Consider the following 26,474-nt stretch of genomic DNA (forward strand, 5'->3'; position numbering starts at 1 on the left):
GTGCATCGATTCGAGTCTTCGAAAGGGCGTGGAATGCCGGTTATGGATCTTCGAAGCGAGGTGAGTCTCCTTTCTAACCTTGTAAGAGGGAATTGTCCCCATAGGTGAGTTAATTGGTTATGTGCTCCTATTTGTGGGGGCTACATACGCACGAGGTGACGAGAGTCCGTGCGTAGCTACTATTATGTTTATGTCCGGGTAGTCTAGGACCCAAAAGCATGCTATACTTGGAATATTTGTAATCTTATTGACCGTTTGACTTTCTTAGATCACATCGAATGAGTAAATGAATTCCTAAACAGATTAAACTTCATTTTCTATACTTGTAAAAGAGAAGTTTTCACCTCCTTGAATAATCGCTTTCCTGATGAAGTGTTGATTGACTGTTAAAACGTGTGTTTTTATGTGTACCTGCGTCGCATGTATGATTCGCGAGCAGGGTGATTGTTTATCTATATTTGACCGCGTCGCATGTATGATTCGCGAGCGGGGTAATAGATGTATCTATAGTTTGCGCCATTCGACCCTCTGGCAGTGCACAGTTTAAATATTGTTGGATCGGGCCGTACGTCCTCGGCATGATTTGCGCATGCCTGTATTGCTTGCCTTGAGGTTTATTAAAGTGATATTGTTTCTTCCCGTTTTGAAAATAAATGTATAAATGATGAAAAAGGGATTTGAGATTTTCCTATAAAAGAAAGAATTGCTTACCTGCTTCACTTTATTGAACTACAATCATGCTTGTATAAATCCTCAATTTGTTACATTATAAATTTAACATTATTGGACCACTAGTAAGTGTCGAAGTCGACCTCTCATCTCTACTTCTTCGAGATTAGGCGGGATACTTACTGAGTACACGTTATTTTCGTACTCATGCTACACTTGCTGTGCATTTTGTTGCACAGGTGCAGGTATCCCTAGCGGCCTACTGGGCGTAGCAGCATGGATGATACGGAGACTAGGTGAGCTACATTTCTCGAGGCAACCCACAACCAGTATAGTCTCCTTCAGAGTATTGTGCTGTATTTTTTATTCCTGTCCACTTTGTATTTCGGACAGTTACTGTATTTTATTTCATTCCCTAGTAAACGCTCATGCACTTGTGACACCAGGTTCTGGGATGTCTATGGGATTATTCAGTATTTGAAATTGTTAAAAATATTATTATTTATTCAGTGGACTTGTTCTTTATTATTTAAATATATAGAAGAAGTAAATTCAGAGATTTCTAAAACAAGAAGTTATTAATTAATTAGTGTTGGCTTGCCTGACAATGGTGTCCAGCGCCATTACGACCCTTAGTGGATTTTGGGTCGTGACACATTCGACCTCGTTCAAATCACTCAAAGAGTCAAACATTCGACCTCGCTAAAATTGACTCACATTCGATCTCGTTCGAATTTGTTTACATTCGACCTCGTTCGAATCACTTAAAGAGTCAAACATTCGACCTCACTCGGATTGACTCATATTCGACCTCATTCGAATTTATTTACATTCGACCTCGTTCGAATCACTTAAAGAGTCAAACATTCTACCTCACTCAAATCGACTCACATTCAACCTCGCTCGAATTTATTTACATTCCACCTCGTTCGAATCACTTAAAGGGTCAAATATTCGACCTCGCTCGAATCGATTCACATTCGACCTCGTTCAAATTTACTCACATTGGACCTCACTCGAATCGACTCACATTCGACTCCGTTTGAATTCATTAACATTCGACCTTGTTCGAATCAACCAGCAATTCGACCTCGCTCAAGTTAATTGATATTCGACCTCGATCGAGTTAACTAAGTCAGGAACTCTTACAAAGGAAAAAGCATATGAAGAAAAACGAAAAGAGCCAAAAACATACAGCAAAAAGACAATAGCCATTCCATTCCAAAATAGAGTATATCTTACAAAGGGCCAAAAAGACCCCCTCCAAAAAAGAAAAAGAGAAAAGAGCAAAAAACTATGTACAAGAAAATCTTACTGCATCATCTCCGCCCGGCCCAGCAGCACCATCTCCACCCTCGCCATTTAAGTACTCGTCTTCGTACCAAGCATCCGGCTCAATCTCGTCCAAATCTTCCTCGTCATCGTCCATCCCTGGGTCATAGCCGCAAGGTAGCACGTGCCTTAACACGAGCATCCTTAAACTCTGCCTCAGAGGCTTTCCCGGCTGCCGTCAAACCTCTGTATATGTCAAGATGAGCCTCAACATGGATCTACTTCTCGTACAAGTCTTGTGGGACATTGGGATACGTGGAAGCATGAGAGGTAGACGACTGAGCCTGTTGTTGCGCTTTCTCGACCTTAAGGACAGCTATTTGCTCGTTCAAATATTGAACATCTCCTTCCAGTCCGCCTATCCTCTCTTCGATCCTCGCCTCTTTAAGAGCAAAGGTCTCTACTTCACTAGCCCGCTCTGATCTGAAGACGCGAAGGGTGCCCACTAGTGCCGTCGTCTCCGCCACAGCAGCCGATCTAGCTCTATCAACTCGCTCCAACTCCGCAGCTTTGGAAGCCAGCTTGTCCCTTAAGTCGTTAACCACAGTTTCACTCTGCTCAAGCTCGACCCGTAAAGACGTCACCTGAGCTTGGAGGTCGACGCACTCAGCCGTGACCCCCTTGCTCACCACGAGCTCATCATTCTTGGTCCTTAACGTTTCTTTGAGCTCGCTACACCTGCCAATAATCCTCATGAGCTCACCATCCTTCTCCTCCAACTCGTCATCCTTCGCCTTTAACTCCTCACTCTTCTATTTGATGTTGTCACGGAGAGTAAGGTACAAAGCATCCTCACCAAGCATGTGGACCAAGGCTTTGTGTTTGGTACGGTACTCTCTTTACTTCGACTCCATCTTCTTATAGACTCTCATCCTCTTCTCCTCCCGATGGGCACTCTTAATCTCCAAGATGAGGGTCTGATAAACAGACGAAGAAAGGTCAGCAAAGACAAATAATGTAAAAGGAAGAAATCAAAACGATAAGAAAGGACTTACTTGCAGGGCCATCCCCAAAATGCCTAACGATAGGTCCTCATCCTTCAACGTTTCCAAGGTCCTGTTCTCGGGCTCCGCGCATAGGGGGGCCAAAAATGGAACCACGCCCTCCAAGTTGACCAACAAGTTGAAGTCCACGGGGATGACAATATTTTGAGTGGACCCCTCGGTCCTCACCTGCACTCAAGTAAAATTCTTGTTACATCTCGCATTTTTCGTACGTTAAAGTTTCATCTTCAGTCAATTGACGTACACTCGGGGAAGAGATTATCTTGAGGTTAGCATAGTTATGCTATTTATACCAAGCAATAAGTAAGTGCTATGAAGGAAAGGGTACACGAATTAAAGAAAATGAGTTTCGTTGAAGGTTGTCGAATTTGGATAAAATACGGTCCGAGCTATACTACCCGATACTTATGGACTAATACCATGCAAGGTGCCATATGACCACGATAGTATGATATATAAGGTATATTAAAAATAAGTAGAATTTTAAATAATTTGAGACAATTCTTAATTATGCGGATAATTGGTTAATTACCGGGTAACGAAATATTACCTAATTAATTAATTGGTTATGTGATAAGATTAAAATTACCCCCCACCCCCACATGGAAGCAAGCCATTTCATAAAGAGATGACTCTTAGTCATTCTTGATAAATGGCAAAATGACGTGTCACCAAAATACTTCAACAACGTGCAGTGTTATCAAAACACTTCAATTCCAAAGATCTTTCAAAACAAAACCATACTACAATCAAATCCTAAATCTCATTCCTAATATTTTCAATACAAAGACCTTACAACCAGAAGTAAAAGTTATCAATTCTCCTTGCAACCAATTCCAGCGAGAATTTTTAGAGTCTTAGCAACGGAGTAATTTTGCGATTCTAATGAAGTATAGTGCAACCTTTGCCCAGAATATCATACGGATTTTTCTCTACTCCAGGTATGTTAAGGCTAAGCTCTTCCTTCATTTTGGCATGACCCCGTAATTACATGAGTTTGATAACGAGGTATAGAGAAATATTCATATCCTGGAATTTACATATATTTTCCTAGTTTTGTAAGTTACAATATTCTACTTATCGGGACTTCATATTCAGAGTATTTCCTTCTTCCAGTCAAGAGCGCAGAGAATCTACATAGATTGTATTACAGTATTTTCATTACCATCGAGCTATAATCGATGGGCAGACCCCTATTGGGCAACCTCTGATCAGATGGTAAGTTATATACCGAGCCTGCTGTGGCCGAGCGCCTATGAGCGAGCCTAGTTGGCCGAGATACAGAGCCTAGAATGGTCGAGCGCCTATGACTGAGCCTACTACGGCAGTGCAGTTATATATATGTACCGAGATTTATAGGGCCGGACAACTATTTTACTTACTATATTGAGAGAGTTGAGTTAGTATCAGCAGGTAAGCATATGTTCAGATTATCAGTTCAGTTTCAACTTTTAGTATATTGCCTTACATACTCGGTATATTATTTTGTACTGACGTCCCTTTCTGGGGTCGCTGCATTTCACGCGTGCAAGTTCAGACAGAGAGACGGGTAGACCTCCTTAGTAGGTGTTGCCCGAATTCAGCTTTATCGGTAGGCTCCCCGTCCTTCGGAGTTATCGTGTCTAGAAGTTTTGTGTACATCTTGTGTATTTACATAGATAAGTTATGGGTAGGCCGGGGCCCTGTACCGATCACAATACATCTGTCAGTAAAGGCTTGTAGACATATCTTGTCTGTTAGTGCAGTATGTTGGGATTGTAGACCCTGTACGTATATTTTGTTGGCTTGTCAGTTATAGTGGTTATGGCAGCCTTGCCGGCCCAGCTTTATGTTGAAATTTAGCCAGAGTTAGTCTCTATTCAGTTTTATATTTTGATTCGCACAATATCTTGTAATGTGGCCCATGGCCAGAGTATGACATTACATATTCAGAGCCTCTTAGCCGCAAGTGGTACGCAAGGATAGTTAAGGCACCGGGTGCCGGTCTCGCCCCCAGGCTCGGGGCATGAGAAAAGTGGTATCAGAGCAGTTCTGTCCTAGGGAGTCTACAAGCCGTGTCTAGTAGGGTCTTGTTTATAGATGTGTGGTGCATCACATTATATAAGCAGGAGACTACATGGCATTTAGGAGTTGGTTACCCTTCTTTCAAATCTAAATCGTGCTGTAGCATTGAGTTATAGAAAATTTGGGTTAAACTTACGTGTTGGCGTTTGCATGCACAGATGATGGTAACTAGGAAGACTACGGCTAGCCAGAGGAGAGAAACAGTAGTAGGTGAGGGGACTAGCAGGGTACCCCCAGTAGATGGGGCCTAATCGGAGGCCCAGTGAGAGAACCCTTCTCAGCCATTACCGGCTCCTCCACCACCTGAGGAGATTCCTAGGGAGACCACATATCTAGTTCCCCTTCCGCTTCCATCAGATCAGGAGTTGAGAAGTGCGGTGCATTTGTTGGCACAATTAGTGGCTACCCAACAATAGGCTAGGGCATCCGCTAGTGCAGGACCTTCCGAGGGATCTGGGAGTTCAAGGGTCTAAGAGTTTATTACTTTGAGTCCCCCAGAGTTCACGGGGACAGATCAGAGGGAGGACCCGCAAGATTTCATAGATCAGCTTCACAGGATATTTCGGGTTATGCATGCCACGGAGAAAGAGGCAGTCAAGCTAGCAGCTTTTCGACTCCGAGATATAGCCATCCTTTGGTACGAGGGATGGGAAAGGTCCAGGGGACGTGATGTACCTCCAGCTATTTGGGAGTATTTTTCAGATGCCTTTCTTGACCAGTACTTACCGCGGGAAATCCGACAGGCCCGAGTCGATCAGTTTTTAGCCCTCAAGCAGGGCAATATGAGTGTTCGAGAGTACAGTCTTCGTTTTGACTCATTGGCCAGATATGCACCATCCATAGTTGCTACTATGCGGGACAGGATCCACATGTTTATAGCAGGGTGGGCCCCGGAGTTGACCGAGGCATGTACCACCGCTGCATTGCAGGATAGTATGGATATCTCCAGGATTCGGGCATTTGCCCAAAATATAGAAAGGGGTAGGCGTTGGCAGCAGGGTACGGAGAGGACTGAGTCAGGGCAGCATAAGAGGATGAGATTTGCCAGGTATCAAGAGTAGTCTCAGGGTAGTTACAGGCCCCAGTAATTCGAACGGCCACCTAGACCTCCGCCACCTCAGCTACAGGGTTACAAGTATGACCGCTATACTCAGTCAGAACCAGGTGAGAGCTCCCAAGCATCGGGTTTGCAGTGACAACGAGGTTTAGGGCATACATGGCCATTTCCGCCGCGGTGTGCCATCTGTGGTAGAGGACACTTGGCCCAATGCCGAGCTGGTTCCGATGCTTGTTATACATGTGGACGTCCGGGGCATATGATGCGAGATTGCCCAAATAGAGATTCTGGGGGTATAGCGCAACCAGCAAATTCAGCATCAGGATTATCTATGTCCGTGTATCCTTCAGGGAGCGAGTCTTAGTCTTCAGCTGGTAGAGGTTGAGGCAGAGGTAGAGGTTCCAGTTCAGGTGGTAACCAGAATCGTAGCTATGCGTTAGCAGGTCGGCAGGACCAGGAATCCTTACCAGACGTTGTGACAGGTATGTTTACCATTTGCTCCCACGATGCTTATGCCTTAATAGACCCAGGATCTACTTTATCGTGTATTACCCCATTTGTCGCGGGGAAGTTTGGTATAGTGCCTGGAATACTAAGTGATCCTTTTGCGGTATCTACACCGGTCGGAGAATCGATTATTGCTAGATGAGTTCACCGAGGTTGTACGGTATCATTTTGCGATCGTCAAACCTCAACCGACCTAGTTAAGCTAGAGATGTTGGATTTTGATGCTATCATGGGCATGGACTGGTTGGCAGCTTGCTATGCCACGGTTGATTGTCGAGCAAAGATAGCTAGATTTTTCATTTTCCGGGTGAGCCAGTCCTTGAATGGGTAGGTAATCCAGCGCACCCAGAGGTAGGTTTATTTCTATCTGAAGGCGAGGAAAATGATCGCAAAAGGGTGCATTTATCATATTGTGCGAGTTAGAGATGTGGATGCAGAGATACCTACACTTCGGCCTAATCCAGTAGTAAAAGAGTACGCACATGTATTCCCAGATGAACTTTCAGGTATTCCTCCAGAGCAAGAGAATGATTTTGGCATCGATTTGCTTCCGGGAACTCAACCAATATCCATCCCTCCGTATAGAATGGCACCTGCCGAATTGAAGGAGTTGAAGGAGCAGTTAAAAGATTTGCTGGAGAAAGGTTTCATCAGACCCGGTACTTCACCTTGGGGTGCACCGGTACTGTTTGTGCGAAAGAAAGACGGCTCGCTGAGGATGTGTATCGATTATAGGCAACTGGACAAGGTAACTATTAAGAATAAGTATCCACTTCCAAGGATTGATGACCTGTTTGATCGGTTGCAGGGGTCTAGATGCTTTTCAAAAATAGATTTGAGGTCGGGGTACCACCAGGTCACAGTTCGGGAGGAAGATATTCTCAAGACAGCTTTCAAGACCCGATATGGCCACTTCAAGCTCCTTGTCATGTCCTTCGGGTTGACGAATGCACTTACCGTGTTCATGGGCTTGATGAATAGCCTATTCCGGCCATTTTTAGATCTGTTCGTGATAGTATTTATTGATGATATCTTAGTTTATTCACGTTCAGAGGATGAGCATGCGGACCACCTGCGAGCGGTGCTCCAAACCCTCCGTGATAGTAAATTATATGCTAAGTTTTCTTAATGTGATTTCTGGTTGAGGTCTGTAGCATTCTTGGGGCACATTGTATCAGATGGAGGTATAAAAGTAGACAGTCAGAAGATTGAGGCTGTGAAATCCTGGCCTAGACCTACCACTCCGACAGAGATTCGTAGCTTTCTAGGCTTAGCAGGATACTACCGGAGGTTCGTAGAGGGTTTTTCTTCTCTTTCAGCACCATTAACGAAGTTGACGCAGAAAACAACTAAGTTTCAGTGGACAGAGGCCTGTGAGCAGAGTTTCCAAGAGCTTAAGAACAGGTTGACCTCAACACCAGTTCTAGCACTTCCAGAGGGTCCAGATGGTTATGCCATGTATTGTGATGCCCCAGGAGTCGGGTTAGGATGTGTCCTAATGCAACATGGGAAGGTAATTGTATATGCTTCAAGGCAGTTAAGGAAGAACGAACAGAATTATCCGACCCACGACCTCGAGTTAGCTGCGATTGTCCATGCACTTAATATATGGCGATATTACTTGTATGGTGTTCATGTTGATGTATTCACAGATCATAAAAGCCTGCAATATATCTTCAAGCAAAAAGAGTTGAATTTGCGATAGAGGTGATGGCTTGAGTTATTGAAAGATTACGATGTTAACATTCTCTACCATCCAGGGAAAGCTAATGTTGTAGCAGATGCCTTAAGTCGCCGATCTATGGGTAGCTTAGCACATGTAGAGGCCGAGAAAAGACAATTAACTAGAGAGATTCACCAATTGACTTGTTTGGAGGTTCGGTTAGTAGACTCTGGCAATGGAGGAGTTGTACTCCAAAATACTGCAAAATCATCTCTCATAGCTGAAGTAAAGGAGAGGCGGTACGAGGATCCAGAGTTGGTCGAGTTGAGAAAGCGAGTTCCACAGCAGAAGAAGCCGTTGTTAGAAATTAAGGGATATGGGGTTCTCAGATATAGGCGGTCGTTTGTGTGTTCCAGATAGAGCAGGGCTACGAGACATGATTATGTCATAGGCACATTATTCGTGGTACTCCATTCACCCTGGGTCAACGAAGATGAATCATGGCATTAAGGATGTGTACTGGTGGAACGATATAAAGAGGAACATTGCTGAGTTTGTCGCTCAGTGCCCTAGTTGCCAGCAGGTGAAGATAGAGCACCAGGGGGCTAATGCAGACTATAGAAATCCCGACATGGAAATGGGAGGCGATAAACATGGACTTTATCATGGGTTTACCTCGTTCTTACCGTAAGTTCAAATCCATATGGGTGATAGTCAATAGGCTCACGAAATCAGCTCATTTCCTACCGGTCAGATCTACATATACACCAGAAGATTATGCAAAGTTATATATTAAAAATATATGCGACTACACGGAGTACCAATATCTATTATATCTGACCGTGGGGCCCAGTTTACAGCACATTTGGAGGTCATTTCAGAAAGGTCTGGGGACTCAGGTGAATCTCAGCACAACTTTTTATCCACAGACTAATGGACAAGCCGAGCGCACAATTCAGACGCTTGAGGATACGTTACGAGCATGTGTATTAGATTTTAAAAGGAGTTGGGATGAACATCTAACTCTTATCGAGTTTGCATATTATAACAGTTACCACTCCAGTATCCAAATGGCTCCGTATGAGGCTTTGTATTGGCGAAGTGCAGATCTCCTATAGGGTGGTTTGATGTTGGAAAATCTAGGTTACATGGGCCAAACATGGTTCAGCAGGCCATAGAAAAAGTAAAGCTCATCCGGGAGCGACTGTTGACAGCTCAGAGTCGTCAGAAGTCATATTCTGACGTGCGGCGACGAGATTTAGAATTCGGGGTTAATGACTGGGTATTCTTAAAGGTGTCACCTATGAAGGGTGTGATGAGGTTTGGCAAGAAAGGCAAACTTAGCCCACGGTATGTTGGGCCTCATAGGATCATTCGGAGAGTGGGCCAAGTAGAATATGAGTTATAATTACCCTCAAAATTGGAGTCTGTCCATCCGGTTTTTCACGTATCAATGCTACGGAAGTGCATTGGCGATCCTACCCAAGTGGTGCCCACGGTTGATGTACAGATTACGGAGAACTTGTCATACGAGGAAATCCCGGTTTCCATCCTAGAACGACAAATCCGCAAGCTACGGAATAAGGAAATAGCCTCCGTGAAGGTTTTATGGAGGAGCAAGAATGTGGAAGAGATGATGTGGGAAGCAGAGGAAGAAATGAAGTCTAAATACCCCCACCTATTTCAAACTGAAGATATGGCTCGAGGTGGGATACCACAGCACAGCTCTATTCAGGCCAGTAGGTCATCAGGTATGCTCTCATTTTGACTCTCAAAATTTATAATGGATAGTTGTGTGAAGCCAAGTGTTGCTATTTATAGACAGTGGCTATGTGTGGCATGTATAGTATGTTTTCTGGCTGCGTACAAGTTGGGTTTAGTCTAGTTTACGGAAGAGACTCCGGCAAAAAAAAAATTCCCAAAGTATCTAAGAGTATACATTCGAGGACGAATGTTTCTAAGGGGAGAAGAATGTTACATCTCGTGTTTTTCGTACGTTAAAGTTTCGTCTTCAGTTAATTGACGTAAACTCGGGGATGAGAATATCTTGAGGTTAGCATATTTATGCTATTTACACCAAGCAATAAGTAAGTGCCATGAAAGAAAGGGTACACGAATTAAAGAAAATAAGTTTCGTTGAAGGTTGTCGAATTTGGATAAAATACGGTCCGAGCTATACTACCCGATACTTATGGACTAGTACCATGCAAGGTACCATATGACCACGATAGTATGATGTATAAGGTGTATTAAAAATAAGTAGAATTTTAAATAATTTGAGATAATTCTTAATTATGCGGGTAAATAATTAATTACCGGGTAACGGAATATACCTAATTATTAATTGGTTATGGGATAAGATTAAAATTATCCCCACCCCCATGTGGCAGCAAGCCACTTCATAAAGAGATGACTCTTAGTCATTCTTGATAAGTGGCAAAATGATATGTTACCAAAACACTTCAACAACGTGAAGTGTTATCAAAACACTTCAATTCCAAAGATCTTTCAAAACAAATCCATACAACAATCAGATCATAAATCTCATTCCTAATATTTTCAATACCAAGACCTTATAACCAGAAGTAAACGTTATCAATTCTCCTTGCAACCAATTCCAGCGAGAATTTTTAGAGTCTTAGCAACGGAGTAATTTTGCGGTTCTAAAAAAGTACGGTGCAACCTTTTCTCATAATATCATACGGATTTTTCCCTAGTCCAGATATGTTAAGGCTAAGCTCTTCCTTCATTTTGGCATGACCTCGTAATTACATGAGTTTGATAACGAGGCATAGAGAAAAATTTATATCCCGGAATTTACATATATTTTCCTAGTTTTGTAAGTTACAATATTCTCCTTATCGGGACTTCATATTAAATTGAGTATTTCCTTCTTCCAGTCAAGAGCGCAGAGAATCTACATATACGATATTACAGTATTTTTATTACCATCGAGCTATAATTGATGGGCAGGCCCCTATTGGGCAACCTCTGATCAGATGGTAAGTTATATACCGAGCCTACTGTGGCCGAACGCCTATGAGTGAGCCCAGTTGGCCGAGATACAGAGCCTAGTATGGCCGAGCACCTATGAGCGAGCCTACTACGGCAGTGCAGTTATATATATATATATATATATATATATATATATATATATATATATATATATATATATATATATATATATATATATATATATATATATATATATATATNTGTCCCGGAATTTACATATATTTTCCCTAGTCTTGTAAGTACAATATTCAATTGAGTATTTCCTTCTTCCAGTCAAGAGAGCAGAGAGTCTATATATATATATATATATATACCGAGCCTTATAGGGCCGGACAACTATTTTACTTACTATATTGAGAGAGTTAAGTCAGTATCAACAAGTAAGCATATGTTCAGATTATCTGTTCAGTTTCAACTTTCAGTATATTGCCTTACATACTCGGTATATTATTTCGTGCTGACGTCCTTTTCTAGGGGCACTGCATTTCATGCGTGCAGGTTCAGACAGATATATGGGTAGACCTCCTCAGTAGGTGTTGCCCGAATTCAGCTTTATCGATAATCTCCCCGTCCTTCGGAGTTGTCGGGTCTAGAAGTTTTGTGTACATCTTGTGTATATATGTAGATAGGTTATGGGTAGGCCGGGGCCCTGTTCCGATCACAGTACATTTGTCAGTAGAGACTTGTAGACATATCTTGTCAGTTAGTGCAGTATGTTGGGCTTGTAGGCCCTGTACGTATATTTTGTTGGCTTGTCAGTTATAGTGGTTATGACGGCCTTGCCGGCCCAGCTTTATGTTGACATTTAGTCAGCGTTAGTCTCTATTAGTTTTATATTTTGCTTCGCACATTATCTTGTAATGTGGCCCATGGCCATAGTATGACATTACATATTCAGAGCCTCTTAGTTGCAAGTGGTACGCAAGGATAGGTAAGGCACCGGGTGTTGGTCAGGCTCGGGGCATGACATCTCTCCTCAAAAGTCCGTGCCTCCTCGGGGTCGATATCAGAACCGGACCCGTCATCCTTCACATCGACCATTTTTCCTCTACCACCAGCGGAGGATGAGCCCACCTGGGCTGCCCCCGGTGTCTCTATTTTCGCAGCAGCCTCCACCATCTCCAACGGCCTCGCTTCCACGACATTCTCCGGTTGGGGAACAGTCCCCGTAGCTGAAGCGCATATCGCCTCCATATCCACGATCATGGCCCATTCAGGTGCGACCACGACCTCAACTCGTCGCCTCTTCAACAGCGCCGCTTCCTCCTCACCGGGGGAAGATTCGTCCACTAGATGAACCATCGAGCAGGCCGGGATCTCCACTGATGGAGTGGCCGTCTGACGACCAGGCTCGCTTAATACTGGAGTTTGGGAAGAAGTATTTCGCACAGACTCGACCAACACAAACTGCATCCCTGCCGAAGCAACCGCCTGGCGAAATGCGGGGACATGAGCCTTCACCTTCTTAGAAGTTCTCTGACCTAGCATCAAAGGAAAACCATGAACAACAAAAAGTAATGTACCGCAGCAAAAGCAAAATAGTTATAAGAGCTAAACCCGACTTACCGATCGAGGGCTTGAGCCCGAACCTCTTATAAGGACGCCCAGTCACGGATCCCTATGCTGTGAGGCACAATGCGGGCCACCCAATCGCTGATATCGGTGACAAAAGAAGGGGGATGCCTCTCAGCTGTAAAAGGAAAAATGACGTAACAAGTCACGAATCACGAAGAGAAGGAAAGAACGTACTCCAAATAACGATACTTACGAGCAAAATTCCATCGTTCAGGAAAGCCGCTAGGGTTTGCCACCACGTGCTCGATTTTAATAAAGAAATAATGGGCCCAAAATCGGCGGTTCGTCCTATCATCCATCCCTGCCACCAACCCTTTGGTTCCTCGGTGGCGGAGGTGAATCATCATGCCTCTATGGAAGCTCGGCCCGAAGAGATGCAGTAGATGGCATATAGAGACTTCGCAGTCGGCGAGCTCCGCAAACTTCGCCAATATAAGGAAAATCTTGTAAAGGTAGGGAGAGAGCTGTGCCGGACAAATGTGGTAGTAGCGACAGAACTCCTCCGCCAACGGGGGAAGAGGAAGAGAATAACCTATCTGGAATGGGTAGGCGTAAACACACAATACCGAGGCCTGTAAACTTGTATCACGTCATCTCTGGCCGGAACCAGGTCAATGTGGGCTGGAATGCCGTATTTAGTCCTAAGGGCGGCGAAGTGTTTCGCCTCCATCTCTGACTTCGCTGACTCCGATTCAAGGGTGGGTTCCTTAGAGAAGTCGGACCTAGAAGTAGGGTTACGAGGAATGATCTCCTCCATAGTAGGAAAGTTGTCATCCTCTATCACCGCTGATTCTCCGCCACCAGAAGGCATGTCCACTGATAATGGAGTAGGGTCAGAAATTATCTCAGCGTTGGGGGTCACGGTAGCCATTTTCCGATGATGTGTATACGAAGGGACAGAAAAATAAAAAAAGGTGGCAATGGCAGCAGGTACAGGAAGCAAAAACACAAGAGGGAGAAAAGGAAGCAAGTGCAGGGCTTAAGAAACTAGAAGAATGCAAAAGTTTCTTTGAGAAGTTTTCGCTTCTTTATTTATAGACCTCAGGGGCGTTCGAGTCAATGCAAGCAACCGCCAGTGGCCTTAGAATCGAAACAACAGGGACTCGAGGAACGAGGCAACGCATCAGGAAGATGCGCAATGATGATGCCTGTGTTGTGACGTCATCCTGCACCAACCCTATGACCCACGAATCTCAAAGCGACACGTTATTACTTCGGCAACGGACACCTCTACTCGATCACCACGCCAAAAACTTCTTCACAAATCGCCGATTGAAAAGGTCCGCTCATCGGGGCCGACCAGAAGGCAACCCCGACAAGCGGAGGGACTGACTGTATGGGTCAAAATCTTGCTGAGAAAATTGGTCGTGGGAAGATCGTAAGGTGAAAAGACCGTATTCCGATTTGGGCGGATAGGCCGAGGTCGACCAAAGCCCAACAACGAGCAGTTGCTGAACGAACCATAGAGGTCGAGGTCGTGCAGCGAAGAGTAGGAATAACGGTTAGTGTAGTCTCGGAACTAGTGACATGAATATTCTCCTGGATATTCCCCTTGTTGTACTTTTTAGGATTTTTAGAGAATATCCCATATAAATAGAAAAGGGGGAGAAGAAAGAGGGGGACACGTGAATTGAATTAGAGAAAATTATTGTAAGAAGTTGACCTTTGAGAGAAAATACTTCCATAGTGATTGATTTTATCGATTATTCTTCCCTTTCACTCACATGATCCAAGAAAGCATTGTTCATATTCTTGTTTATTGCCACGTTTCGTTGTCAAAAGGAAGAATCTTCCACATCATTTGATATTTGGGTGAATTGTTCTTCCTATTTACATTTATTGCCATTTTCCATATTTATTGCTCATCATTCATTCTTCATTTATTCTCTAAAGTGGGCATTTAGTGATTGAACACACGACCCTGGGCATTAGGCAAACGATATCACTTAAACTCTTAGCTAGATCTAAAAATTATTATGTTTGACTAGGATTCACCTTTCACCTCAATTATCTTTAATTAGTTTAACAAAGAGTGCTATAATTTTTGGTCAAACACTAGGGATGATTGTTTAAAAATCAAATTTACGACAAGAGGCATGAATGGTAATTTGACAAAGTTTAAGGGCATTTCCTAATTCTTTTTTCCGCTCCTCAAGTGGCAAAAGGATTCTAAGGCCCCGTTTGGCCATAAGTTTTCCCAAAATAAATTTGGAATTTATTTTCAAAACTCATGTTTGGCCATAAATTTTGCTCATATTTTGGCCAAATCCCAAATCCCAAATTTCAAATCCCAAAATCAGCTATTGAGCTAGTTTTGGGCCAAAATTCCAAAACTTGGGAATTATATACATGTTTTTCCAAAATAAAGTTGGAAAATATGTTTTGAAAGCGTATGTCCAAACACATTTTCATCTTCAAACCAAACTTCACCCAAATTGGATTTTTCAAAATAAATTTGGGATCTAGCCAAACGCTAGCTAAGAGTATTATCTAGAGCCCGTTTGGATTGGCTTAAAAAATGGCTTTTAAGCACAAGTGCTTAAAAGTAATTTTTAAGTGCTGGGAGCTTGTTTTATAAATAAGCAGTTACCTGTTTGGATAAAAGTGCTGAAAGTTAAAAAAAGTTATTGAAGTGTTTGGTAAATAAGTGCTGGTAAGCACTTTTTTCTATTAAAAAGACAAAAATATCGCATAAAAACAAATAAAAAACCTACATCCTCCTCTTGCTTACCAAACAAAGACGAAATCAAAGGACATGGTCATATATTTGAAAAATGAAAATAGACTACTGCCCGTTGCGATATGGACATTGAAACTTTATGTAAAAATTACAGAAGCAGATTTCTCCTCCAAATGTTGAGGAAAAGGGTATTTGTATTTTAATGTTATGTTAAAAAAAAGAGCATTTATAAGGGAAACTTACACAAATGTCCCAAATAAATTTCAACTTACCAACCTCTAGCCATTAGTCATAAACTTACCAAAACTAGCCAACAAAAATTGAAAAACCAAATAATAGGGTTCTTTCTCTCAAAGAATCACATGCAAAAATCACCTTTCATATTTTTAAGCGTGATTAGCAACATTAGATACAAGACGGAAAGGAAATTTCATGGACGGGGTAGCAAATAAGGTGATGAAATACAAAAATCTATACAATATTCCAAAAATCTAAATAAAAAAGGAATTTTTTCAATGGGTATAGTTGAAATTCATTGAAAATATATAGATAAGTCAATATACAAAATTTGAGGAAGATTGGAGGTGATTTGGACTAGTTTTGTATCAAAATTCGTAATTAAATCGAGTTCAAAAAAATCTTCTACGACACATGTATCAAACATGTATCATGCATGTATCTCACACACAGGTATACATGGATATACATGTGATACACAATTGATACAAATATGATACATATGTTATACACAAATGATACATAGTGTGATACACATATCAATTTTTTTCATGTTCAGCTTTTACTTCGAATTTTTAATTCAAACCACCTCAAAACTTCACCAAATCATCCCAAAACTGAGATTCAAGCTCCTTAAGTTGTGCCCAATCTATTCTAATAACACCCACTCAAAACAAAGCAAAAATTTGATATTTTTTTTGCTACAAATAGCTAATTGGCCAATTTAGCTAATATTAGTAATATTTTACCAATTGGCCAATTTTTGTAATGAACTACTTATAAATGGACATAGCTGGTAATTCCCCCATTTATAATAGGAAAATAGAAGTGTAGATAAGCATGAATATCACATAGGAAAGGTGAACGTGTGGGTAAGAATAGAACATAAAGGAGAAGAAGAGGAAAGAAGATGAACAGAAAGTGAGTAGTTGGATGTTTTATTGTTATAAGGGAGAAGTAAGTAATTTCGTTGGTCAAAATAAGTTGGCTTTTAAGCCAAAAACGGAGAAGTTAGGATATACTAACTTGTGGCTTTTAGCTTTTTCTAAGCCATTTTAAACTTTTTTTAAACTGTTTTTTATTTTGCCAAAACACTCCAGTTACCTAAAAATGGTAAGCCAATCCAAACAGGCTCCTAATCTTCCACATTAACCAAATTGCTCAATCTAACACTTCAATTCTCCATTTCCACAGACATAAACCCGAAAGTCCCTCTTCTTCCCCACTGCACTTCACTACTCCCCTTTGCTTATCCTTCACTCTCGGATCATCCCTTTCACCTTCAAAAAGCAAACAAATAGTAGCATTCTGAACTCTTTAACAGGACCGGCATTTGCATTTTGCTTTCCCCCAAATTACAAGCCGTTCTTGCTTCTGTACTACAATTTTTCAGAACTGGAGTCGTCAATAACAGAAACCCAGCCCAAAAAACCAGCACCGGGTAACGGTCAGATCCGATACCGATCACCTTCAGCAACCGAACTTTTATTAGAACAAATACAACAACAGGACCCGGGCCCGCCACTTCAAATGGAGCATGAGAAAATGATAAAACGGAACAAGCAACAACTACACGGTGGAGATTCGTCACTCTCCGATAAGATCCATAGATACCGTGGGGTTATTTTAGTAATTTCGGTTCCGGTATTGCTTATTTGTTTTGTGCTTTTTGTAATGCCGACGAGTGAATATTCTGAATCGATGGGAGGGTCAGTTAATAGGAAGTTTTCACCGAAATTTGGATCGAGGAATTATGCGGTTATATTTGATGCGGGTAGTTCGGGGAGTAGGGTTCATGTTTTTTGCTTTGATCAGCATTTGGATCTTGTCCCCATTGGCAATGATCTTGAGCTCTTCGTGCAGGTAAATTTTGGAACTGTGTAAATAATTCATACATACTTTATTTAATAAGCATTAATTAGTAACCTGATATAACAGGTTGAGTTATACTGATGATGTAAAAATAAAATTGCTAAGTATTTATTTATTTATTTATTACGGATATAATTTTATCTCCCACTTTCTTGATTATTCAAACTTGCATTAATATAATAGCATATTTTAATCAAGCATAAATTTTGAAGACAATTTTGTCTTTAACTAAGCTAATGCATGCGTTAAAACCATTGCATTGTTAATACCATGGTTTCTTATGCATTAGTTATGCATAGGATAATACCAAATGGGGTGTATAACTAATGCATATGTTCAAAAAGTGTACCAAACATGATAATTTGTATATTAATACACAAAGCTAATGCATGCATTAGTTTATCTAATGCATCCTACCAAACGACCTGAGTTATATTGATGATGTAAAAATTCACTACATTGTCAGTTTATTTGTTCTTCAAAATGCTATTCCCTCTGTCCAATTTTATGTGGCCTCATTTGATTTGACATAGAGTTTTCTTCTTCCATTGCATTTATTCACTTATCCTTTGAAGGGCAGGAAAGAGCCTCTTGCACATACATGGCTCATTTTCCTCTTGCAGGAGCACTGTAAAAAGTTCTCCCCCTTCAATGTCAAAATGTGGACGAAGGATTCTGTGATGGTTACTACGTCTTATTTGAGATTCATCAAATGTCAAATTGTTCCCGTTTGGATCAATGTTCGCTCTCACTCGGACCAAAATCTTTCATCTCGCTCCCACTTGGAATAAGATTATTCTCGATCCCACTTGGAGCAAGATCACGTTCATTCACATTAAGTGATGAAGGTGGGTCTTGATGAGAAACTAAGAAAGAACATAAGACTTTTGAAAATTGTAGTCTAAAACAAGTCATGGAATTGGTGTGACTATAAATCATCTCATTAAGGGTAAAATAAGAAGTTTAAAGTTAAATTGTTTTTAAATATAATGTTTCGTTCTTTTTGGGACATACTAAAAAGGAAAGCGTGCTACATAAATTGGACAGAGGGATTACAAGAATAGACTCCATAATTGCAGGTTGAACGACCTTTATGTTCTACTTATTGAGCATATTTGGTGTGACAAGAATGTTTTGTAGGAAATATATTTGTTGAATGAAATCATTTTCCAGGAAAATTTAGAAAAGTGGGAAAATAATTTCTGTCACTTAGACTCTGCCACTTATCAGTGGAAGTTAATTTACTTGATGAATATCGAAACTCGAACTTCATATTGGTTACTTCAATTAACATTTAGACGTTGTTTAGCCTTCAATACTCAAAACTATCATCAAGGACGTTATATTGTACTCTTATTACCCATTTTAAATTAGCATATCCAACCTACTTTTATACACAACCGACATTGTTAATGACGATTTCCCAAGGTAAAACATTTCTCGTAGAAATTTTTTCTCCATACTAAATGTACCCTGTAAGTTTGGATGAGTGCCTATATATAGTGTAAAGGCTTTCTCTTGGCACCAAATGTTCATCTCTAGTTGGCTTTGGCACTACAGAAAAAACCGGGTTTGAGTGCATATGCTAGTGACCCTGCAGCTGCTGCAAATTCTCTTCAATCACTTCTGGAGAAAGCAGAGGATGTAGTTCCGGTGGATTTGCGCAGTAATACACCAGTCAGAGTTGGGGTGAGTGGATAATGTTGTTAGAATTATTTCGTTAATTGAGATTTGGATTCTCTAGCCTGCCCTATATGCTGAATACTGATGTGGAGTCTATCTAGGCAACTGCAGGTTTGAGGCAGTTGGGAGGTAATGCATCTGACAAGATTCTTCAAGCGGTAAAATTCATTTCCTTCTTAGACCATCATTTGGATTCTTCTCCGATTTTGGATTTCTTAATACTTAGAATCACTAAAATATCATTTGAAGGTGAGGGATTTTCTGAAGAGAAAAAGCAGCCTCAAGTCAAAGGCGAGTTGGGTTACTGTTCTTGATGGGAATCAGGAAGGTGCTTACCAATGGGTATGTAATGTCAACTTCAACTTGTTCTGCTTTTCTTACTTAGAACTACCACTCCGTTCTATGTTAGAGGTGGTTGCTTAATTTAAATTTGAGCTTCTTAGAGACTAGCGAAAAAAGAAAAAAATAGGGTAGTGGTTATGATCTCTTGTCAAGGATCCATTTTGTGTTAGTTTACCTCTCATGTGATGTTGATTCAAGATTGTTGGCTCTTTAGGCTCAGATCTAGGGTAAATAGAATGAAAGGAGTGAATTCTAGCTCAGGTTCAAGTAGGGAACGACTAGAAGCATAAAATGCAAGATAATGAATGAGGTGGGGCCCTTATGCCAATCTTTCAGTATTACCAATTAAAATCTTGAAGAAGCTGCCTTTCAAGAAGCTTCATGAATAGCAACTCAAGTTGGAGTTGTTGAGCCATAGAACAAGACTCTCTCTCCTTTCCAAATGCTTTCATGTTGCATTCACTTTCTATCCCTGTAATTTCCACAGAAGTATTTCGGTCTCCTTCAAGCCTTTAAGCCATGTTTAGTGACACTAGACAGGATTGCAGGAAAATAACTGATTACATCTGAAAGATGAGATTATTTATCCTACGTATGTAGGAAAGGAGAGCTTTGTGATGGGCTAAAGTCAGAATAACCTATCCCTTCCATAGGGGTAGGGATAAGGCGTTGAGTGTTAAAGTTTGGTGAATAACTTATTCTATCCTAAAGGTAGGGATGAGGGAAACAACTTTTAAATTTATCCTTAGTCCTGTCCTACAGTATTTGAAACAAAAGGTAGAATAAGAAAATTGGAAAGACCCAAGCCCTACGCCATGCAAACTAAGCCTGGTATTTAAGTGGAGAAAGGTAGAGGGACGGGCCCATTAATCCCGAGTTTGGTCCTAAGGGTTGGTCTAGACGGATTTCTCGGTCATGACAAAAGGAAAGATTTTCCTATTTTATCCTGTGTATTGAACGTTGTTTTGGATTATTTGGATTATACTTTTAGTAAGTGATCATTTTATTTCCAATAAAGAGTTGTGCAGAAAGGAAGTGTTGCAATCTTGATCAAAATCTAACAATTGTAGCTCAAAAGTGCTTGACAGAGTGTCAAGGCAAACCTATTTGGTTTTGAGGGCTTGAGATGAAGGCATAAGTTTGAGTAGACACTTGAGTTTTGGATTGAGGCATGTTAGGAAATTGGCCAGAGATAAAGGCATATGTCTAAGTAGACATCTGTCTGCTGGACTGAGGTTTGCTTTTGGGTGACTTTGTGGAGGAAAAAAAAAGAAACCTTTGCGCATGATAAGTAGATGAACATGTTGTATGCCTAAAATAAGTAAGTAAAAGTGTGATATTTCTAACAATTTAAATTTTTAAATGAGAACGTTCGCATAATGTTGTAATTCGATATTGTATTACTCATACGAATGATCCAATATGGTATTAGAGTAGGTAGTATTATGGACTTTAAGTTAACTATAATATATCAGCTAAACATTTCCACGTGTGTGACAACAAAAAGCATCCCTCATGAGAGAACTTGTTTTGGACCTATAATAAACAAATAAAAGTTTCTCCTCTTTACAAGTTAAGCTTTTCGAGGCAATTTACATAATTCAACATGATAGAAGTGAGCCACGTGGGTAGAAATTTGATCTTGCCTGTGGTAGTAGCTTTGAAATAGAGAAAGAAAAACATATATAACCTTATACTTGATCGGAGGTCATTTAGCGTTTCTTAATTCCTGGCTACTCGTCTTGATGAATTTGGGATGAATTGGCCAAGGGTTTTGGTCTAGTGGTAAGAGTACAACACATGATGTGTGAGTTAGGCAGATGTCATGGTTCAAATCCTACCGTAGACAAAAATTTGGTATTTAAGTGGAGAAGGGTAGAAGAGCAGACTCATTATCCAAGTTTCGAACCGTGCGCCAGTAGCCCTCGGGGATTTCTCGGTTAAAAGGAAAATGAATTTAGGATGAATTAAGAAGTGTCATTCTCTTTGTTTTTTCTCAGCTTGATTTGCCATACTCTTCAGATAGGTGATGTTACCTACAAATACCTCGTGTGAATCAGAATCTAAAAGGCATATGGCTTGCATTATTCAGCATCAGAGTCATCACCTTATCTTTTGAGACAGTGTTTTTCTTTTTTTATTTCACTAGCTACATCTCAAGTGTATGTCACTTATCCTACATGTGTTGTGTGTAGGTAAATGTAGCTTGTTACCAAATTCAATTCATAGCTTTCTAATTCTCCCTCCGTGAAATAGTGAACTCTAAGTTATCCCTATTCAGTAATGGTGGAAATTTGGGGAATTCATTAGAAAAAGTTAAGGCTTGCCCCTTTTTTCCCTTTACATGATAACTATCAAAAACAACATTAAGCTAATCCATGGTACAAAACAAGGAGGCTTGATTTTCTAGTAAAATTGTTTTGCTATTAAGATAATTGTATATGTAGATAGAACTGATCACATGGGTTGTAGAACTTGTCTAACCTTGTGTTCATAAACTGAGGGTGGGATAGATGAGACAACCAATTGATACAACTAGCTGAATTTGTATTGCCAATGTCTGTGCAGGTCACCATTAATTATTTGCTAGGCAATTTGGGTAAGAAATATTTTGATACTGTTGGGGTGGTTGATCTTGGAGGTGGCTCAGTACAAATGGCATATGCCATCTCAGAGGCAGATGCTCAAAAGGCTCCAAAGCTATCAGGTGGAGAGGATACTTATGTGCAAGAAATGTATCTCAAGGGGGCAAAATATTACCTCTATGTTCACAGGTCCGTCTCGTCCTATATAAAGAAATGATCTCAGAAAATATCAGCGTACCCAGTTGCCGCCTTTTCAATTTACCTTGAATTTCTTGTCTGACTTATTGACATCTCACTTGTCATCTGGACATGTGGCTTTCCTTGTGTTTACTCACCCTTTACTTGTTTGCAGTTATTTGCACTACGGCTTGCTAGCAGCTCGAGCTGAGATTCTGAAGGTGACCAAGGAATCTGGCAGTCCTTGCATCTTGACAGGGCATCATGGTATTCACTACTCTCAATGCTGCTATATTCTGTCCCATGGTTGCTTCTTCTGTTGCATTGTTCTTTTAAGTATCACTTACCCTACCCTTACCCCCCCCCCCCAACCCAACCCACCCCACAATGATTAAGTAAGAGAAATGCCCCCTTTTCTTGTTGAAGTTCAACTTTTCTTTGCCCCATAAGTCAAGGGTTGGCCTTAAATGTTTCTCTTAAAGCAACTCACTCATCTATTTCCAACTTACGGCAATTCTTTTATCTATCCAATTCAAAAATTTGCCTGAACTTATAAAAAAATAATCTGTCTGAACTCCAATAATAATAATAATTTTCCTGAACTCATGGCAACACACGCAGATCACGTTATATTTTATCCAACTCCATATCTGAAAATGTATGAAATACGGACAACTGGAGAAAGAAAGAGACTTTTTCTACTGGAATAGAACTGAATTAGAATTAATGAAATTATCAGAAAGGATTCACTTATGTTCTCTATCATCATTGAAAATGTTGCAGAAAGTAGTAGCATAAGATACCTAATTTACAAAGGCCTGTAACTCCTATTGGTATTATAATTATTCTTTTTAACTATAATTTCCTATATGAGCAAATGTATTGACAATTTGTTCTCTACAAGGGTCCTACAAGTATGGAGGAAAGACTTACACAGCATCAGCAATGTCTCAAGGATCAAGCTTGACAAATTGTAGGATGGTAGCCCTGAAGGCTCTGAAAGTTAATGAATCAGCATGCACCCACATGAAATGCACCTTTGGTGGTGTGTGGAACGGTGGAGGTGGAGATGGTCAGAAGAATATGTTTGTTGCCTCATTTTTCTTTGACCGAGCTGCTGAGGTAAAAGTCACTGTTGAGCTAGATGCTTACCAAGATTTGATGGCTTTAGAATAGTATACCTTTTTTTGCTGTTCTAAGAAGGATAAACTCCCTATTTCTATGGTTATCTGACTATCGTAATGTGTTGTGGGCATAGGTTGGTTTTGTTGATCCAAATGTAGCTGTTGCAAAAGTTCGCCCAATTGATTTTGAGAGTGCAGCTAGACGTGCTTGTGATACTAGAATCGATGATGCCAAAGCTACATTTCCTCGTGTGGACCCTGATAACTTGCCGTTCTTGTGCATGGATCTTGTCTATCAGTACACTCTACTTGTAGATGGATTTGGTAAGACTAGATATCCTTCAGAAAATACGCGATCCCACTTCATCATTTTTAGTATGTTTCAGTCAGACATTGTATTCTTTATTGGACAGGACTTGATGCTCGTCAAGAAATGACATTGGTGAAAAAGGTGAAATACAAGAATTCCCTGGTTGAAGCCGCATGGCCATTAGGCAGTGCCATTGAAGTCGCGTCATCAATGAATTAACTTGGAGATTCAAGATTAACTCAAACCAGTTTTGCCTTTTATTAGCTTGTGGTTATCAACTATCAGCTATTTCCGACCTGCAACTGGGCTCGCCGTGCTCTAGAACATCATCCTTGCCATTTAGTTGGATGCCTGGTCCGAGCAAATTCAGATTGTTTCCCCTTTTATTCAGAGAGGGTGGGTGATTAAGAATAATGATAAGATCTGTTTGTGATTATATTATAGGAAACACTGATTTGTTTCACGATATGATAGATTCATATTTTTACTTGATTCTTTTCATTCATTCCTCTTTGCCAGTTCCGACACCAACCACTTCTGAAAGATAACTGGAAATCTTTAACCTAGCAATCCTGATATGGGCTTCGAAATGTGAATTTGTTGAGTTGACTCTTGCAATTATCCAATGAGACGAACATATACACAGTATATCACAAACTAGTTCCCCCAGCTGGTGGTCTTTATTTAAAATGAGTTGCAAAATCTCCTAAAATGTTCTTAATGGTATATTAGCTAAAGTAGCTCTATAACATGAAAAAGAAAAATGAGACCAAACTTGCAGTTTGCAGCCTGCTTGTTAAGCCGTCTCAACTGTTGCCTCAGCTGGTCTTCAGAAATAGAACAGGAAGAAATCCATGAGGAAAACTACTCTTAGAAATAGACAGACTTAGGTCGACAAAAGGTCTTTGACCAACAAAATGAGCTTTCTCCAGAAATTGAAATTTTTGTGTTTTTTACTTATTTTTTGTCGAACAATTTGTGTATAAAGTCGATTTCCTTGTTGATTTCACTGTTCAAATTACGAACTTGCAGCAAAAAAATTTAATTTTATTTTTGATTTCTGCTATTTGGAAGTTGGAGAGAGAGAAATTAGAACTTTTGAGTTGCATTATGGCTGATTTATATTTTTTATTAAACGCTTAAGAATCAAAGCAAATCAAGAGCGTGAAAAAAGCTGGTTGTATGAAGAATAAACAATAGGGAAATTACCAGCTATGTCACTCTACAAACTTTCCTAACAAAAAATAGCCCAAAACAAAATATCTACTAAAAAGGCCCAAATGTCATTTTTGGCCCAAATAGTTTCAAATAATGTCAGTTTCTTTTTGTATCCGTTATTATACAAAACCGAGTTCTCTCTCTTTCTCTATATCTCTCACTCTCTCTCTCTCTCGCTCTTTCTGCGATTTTTTCCTAAATTCAACCAAAATTGATGAAATTGACGACAAAACAAGATACATTTTCGGTTATTTTCGTCTGATTCCGGGTATTTTGGAGTAGAAAACCTCTTATTTTGTATATTTTTCTGATTGCATGTGTTTTGTAGATCGATGTTGCTTTTATNCATGTGTTTTTGTAGAATCGATGTTGCTTTTATTTAGGCTTTTGCGACTGATTTTGTAAGTTTTTGTCGAGTTTTTGTATTAATTTCTTCACAAATTTCTGTAACCTTTTGTTCGCATATTTTTTTAAAAGAATTTGTCATTGAAACAGAGCAATATGAGAAGACAAACTCGTTCGATGAGTTCATCACCTTATTCAAAGTCTGTTTCAATAGAGAAATCGAGCAACATCAGAAGAGAAACTAGGTCGATGAGTTTATCTCCTCATTCNTAGAATATAAGTAACGTCGTCGAACGGGGTCACCTACAAAATTTATCAACTATCATTAGTGGTGACAAAGCAGATGCCCTCAAAATACATATACTAGAGAGCCTACAAGATTAAAATAGCTTAATGTCATGTCAAACCAAGCAATATTTCAGGAGTGGGGTAGACATAAATGCTACATTAAATTGAAAGCCTTTGCTTTTGTGCAGGTGGACACTAGTTTAACAGAATCACACAAAGGGTTCAAGATATAACAGATCCGTAAATTCGGAATGATTACATATTCTATGCACAAGTATCTACAGATTCCAGTCATACCTTCATCTGATGTGACAATTCAAGATTGTCCATCAGCATTGTATCATATTTTTTTCCAAGATCAGTGAATGACTCTACTGCATTCTTTAGGTCTGTAACATTCCATCGTCCGATCAATTGCCTTATGTAGTCTAGCAAAGGCAGTACTGGGAGTTCCCTAGCAGCCTTGAGCGCTGCATTGATCGACTCCGCAATGTTTGAAGTCATTGTCAATGTTCTGTTGACAGTGGAATATGCTCTCGACCATCTTTCATACCCAACATTCACTAAGTAATCTTTGACCCTCTTATCAATTTTCTCTACCTTGCCATGTGGTAATCAAACTTCTCAACTGTGTATGCTTTGGCCATAGCAAAGAATATGTCTTTGAGCAGCAAATGGTTTTTTTTTTGTAATTTTTTTGTACATTATTCCATAGATGCCATATGCA

General features: G+C 40.3%; 2 protein-coding genes across 2 annotated transcripts; both read left to right on the forward strand.

The window, feature by feature from the left end:
• Positions 8,790-10,064, forward strand: LOC109233637. Its single transcript, XM_019399513.1, has 3 exons — positions 8,790-8,983; positions 9,404-9,578; positions 9,762-10,064. Exons 1-3 carry the CDS (start codon positions 8,790-8,792, stop codon positions 10,062-10,064), a joined length of 672 nt encoding a protein of 223 aa, XP_019255058.1.
• On the forward strand, positions 16,861-24,401 carry LOC109233140 (apyrase 1-like). The gene is made up of 9 exons (XM_019398917.1): positions 16,861-17,666; positions 19,236-19,364; positions 19,460-19,516; positions 19,608-19,700; positions 22,269-22,474; positions 22,638-22,729; positions 23,367-23,584; positions 23,721-23,910; positions 24,000-24,401. Exons 1-9 carry the CDS (start codon positions 17,334-17,336, stop codon positions 24,113-24,115), a joined length of 1,434 nt encoding a protein of 477 aa, XP_019254462.1. The 5' UTR covers positions 16,861-17,333; the 3' UTR covers positions 24,116-24,401.

Source organism: Nicotiana attenuata, chromosome 10 (assembly GCF_001879085.1).
Source record: "Nicotiana attenuata strain UT chromosome 10, NIATTr2, whole genome shotgun sequence".
Taxonomy (NCBI): Eukaryota; Viridiplantae; Streptophyta; class Magnoliopsida; order Solanales; family Solanaceae; genus Nicotiana; species Nicotiana attenuata.

What these genes read in the sequence shown, in the direction of transcription:
- LOC109233637 (XM_019399513.1), top strand. Translation starts at nt 8,790, where the DNA reads ATGAATCATGGCATTAAGGATGTGTACTGGTGGAACGATATAAAGAGG. An exon ending in GGGTTTACCTCGTTCTTACC is followed by an intron (nt 8,984 to 9,403) that starts GTAAGTTCAAAT and finishes GGCGAAGTGCAG; the next exon opens with ATCTCCTATAGGGTGGTTTG. An exon ending in AATTCGGGGTTAATGACTGG is followed by an intron (nt 9,579 to 9,761) that starts GTATTCTTAAAG and finishes ATGCTACGGAAG; the next exon opens with TGCATTGGCGATCCTACCCA.
- LOC109233140 (XM_019398917.1), top strand. Translation starts at nt 17,334, where the DNA reads ATGGAGCATGAGAAAATGATAAAACGGAACAAGCAACAACTACACGGT. An exon ending in ATCTTGAGCTCTTCGTGCAG is followed by an intron (nt 17,667 to 19,235) that starts GTAAATTTTGGA and finishes TTGGCACTACAG; the next exon opens with AAAAAACCGGGTTTGAGTGC. An exon ending in CTGACAAGATTCTTCAAGCG is followed by an intron (nt 19,517 to 19,607) that starts GTAAAATTCATT and finishes TATCATTTGAAG; the next exon opens with GTGAGGGATTTTCTGAAGAG.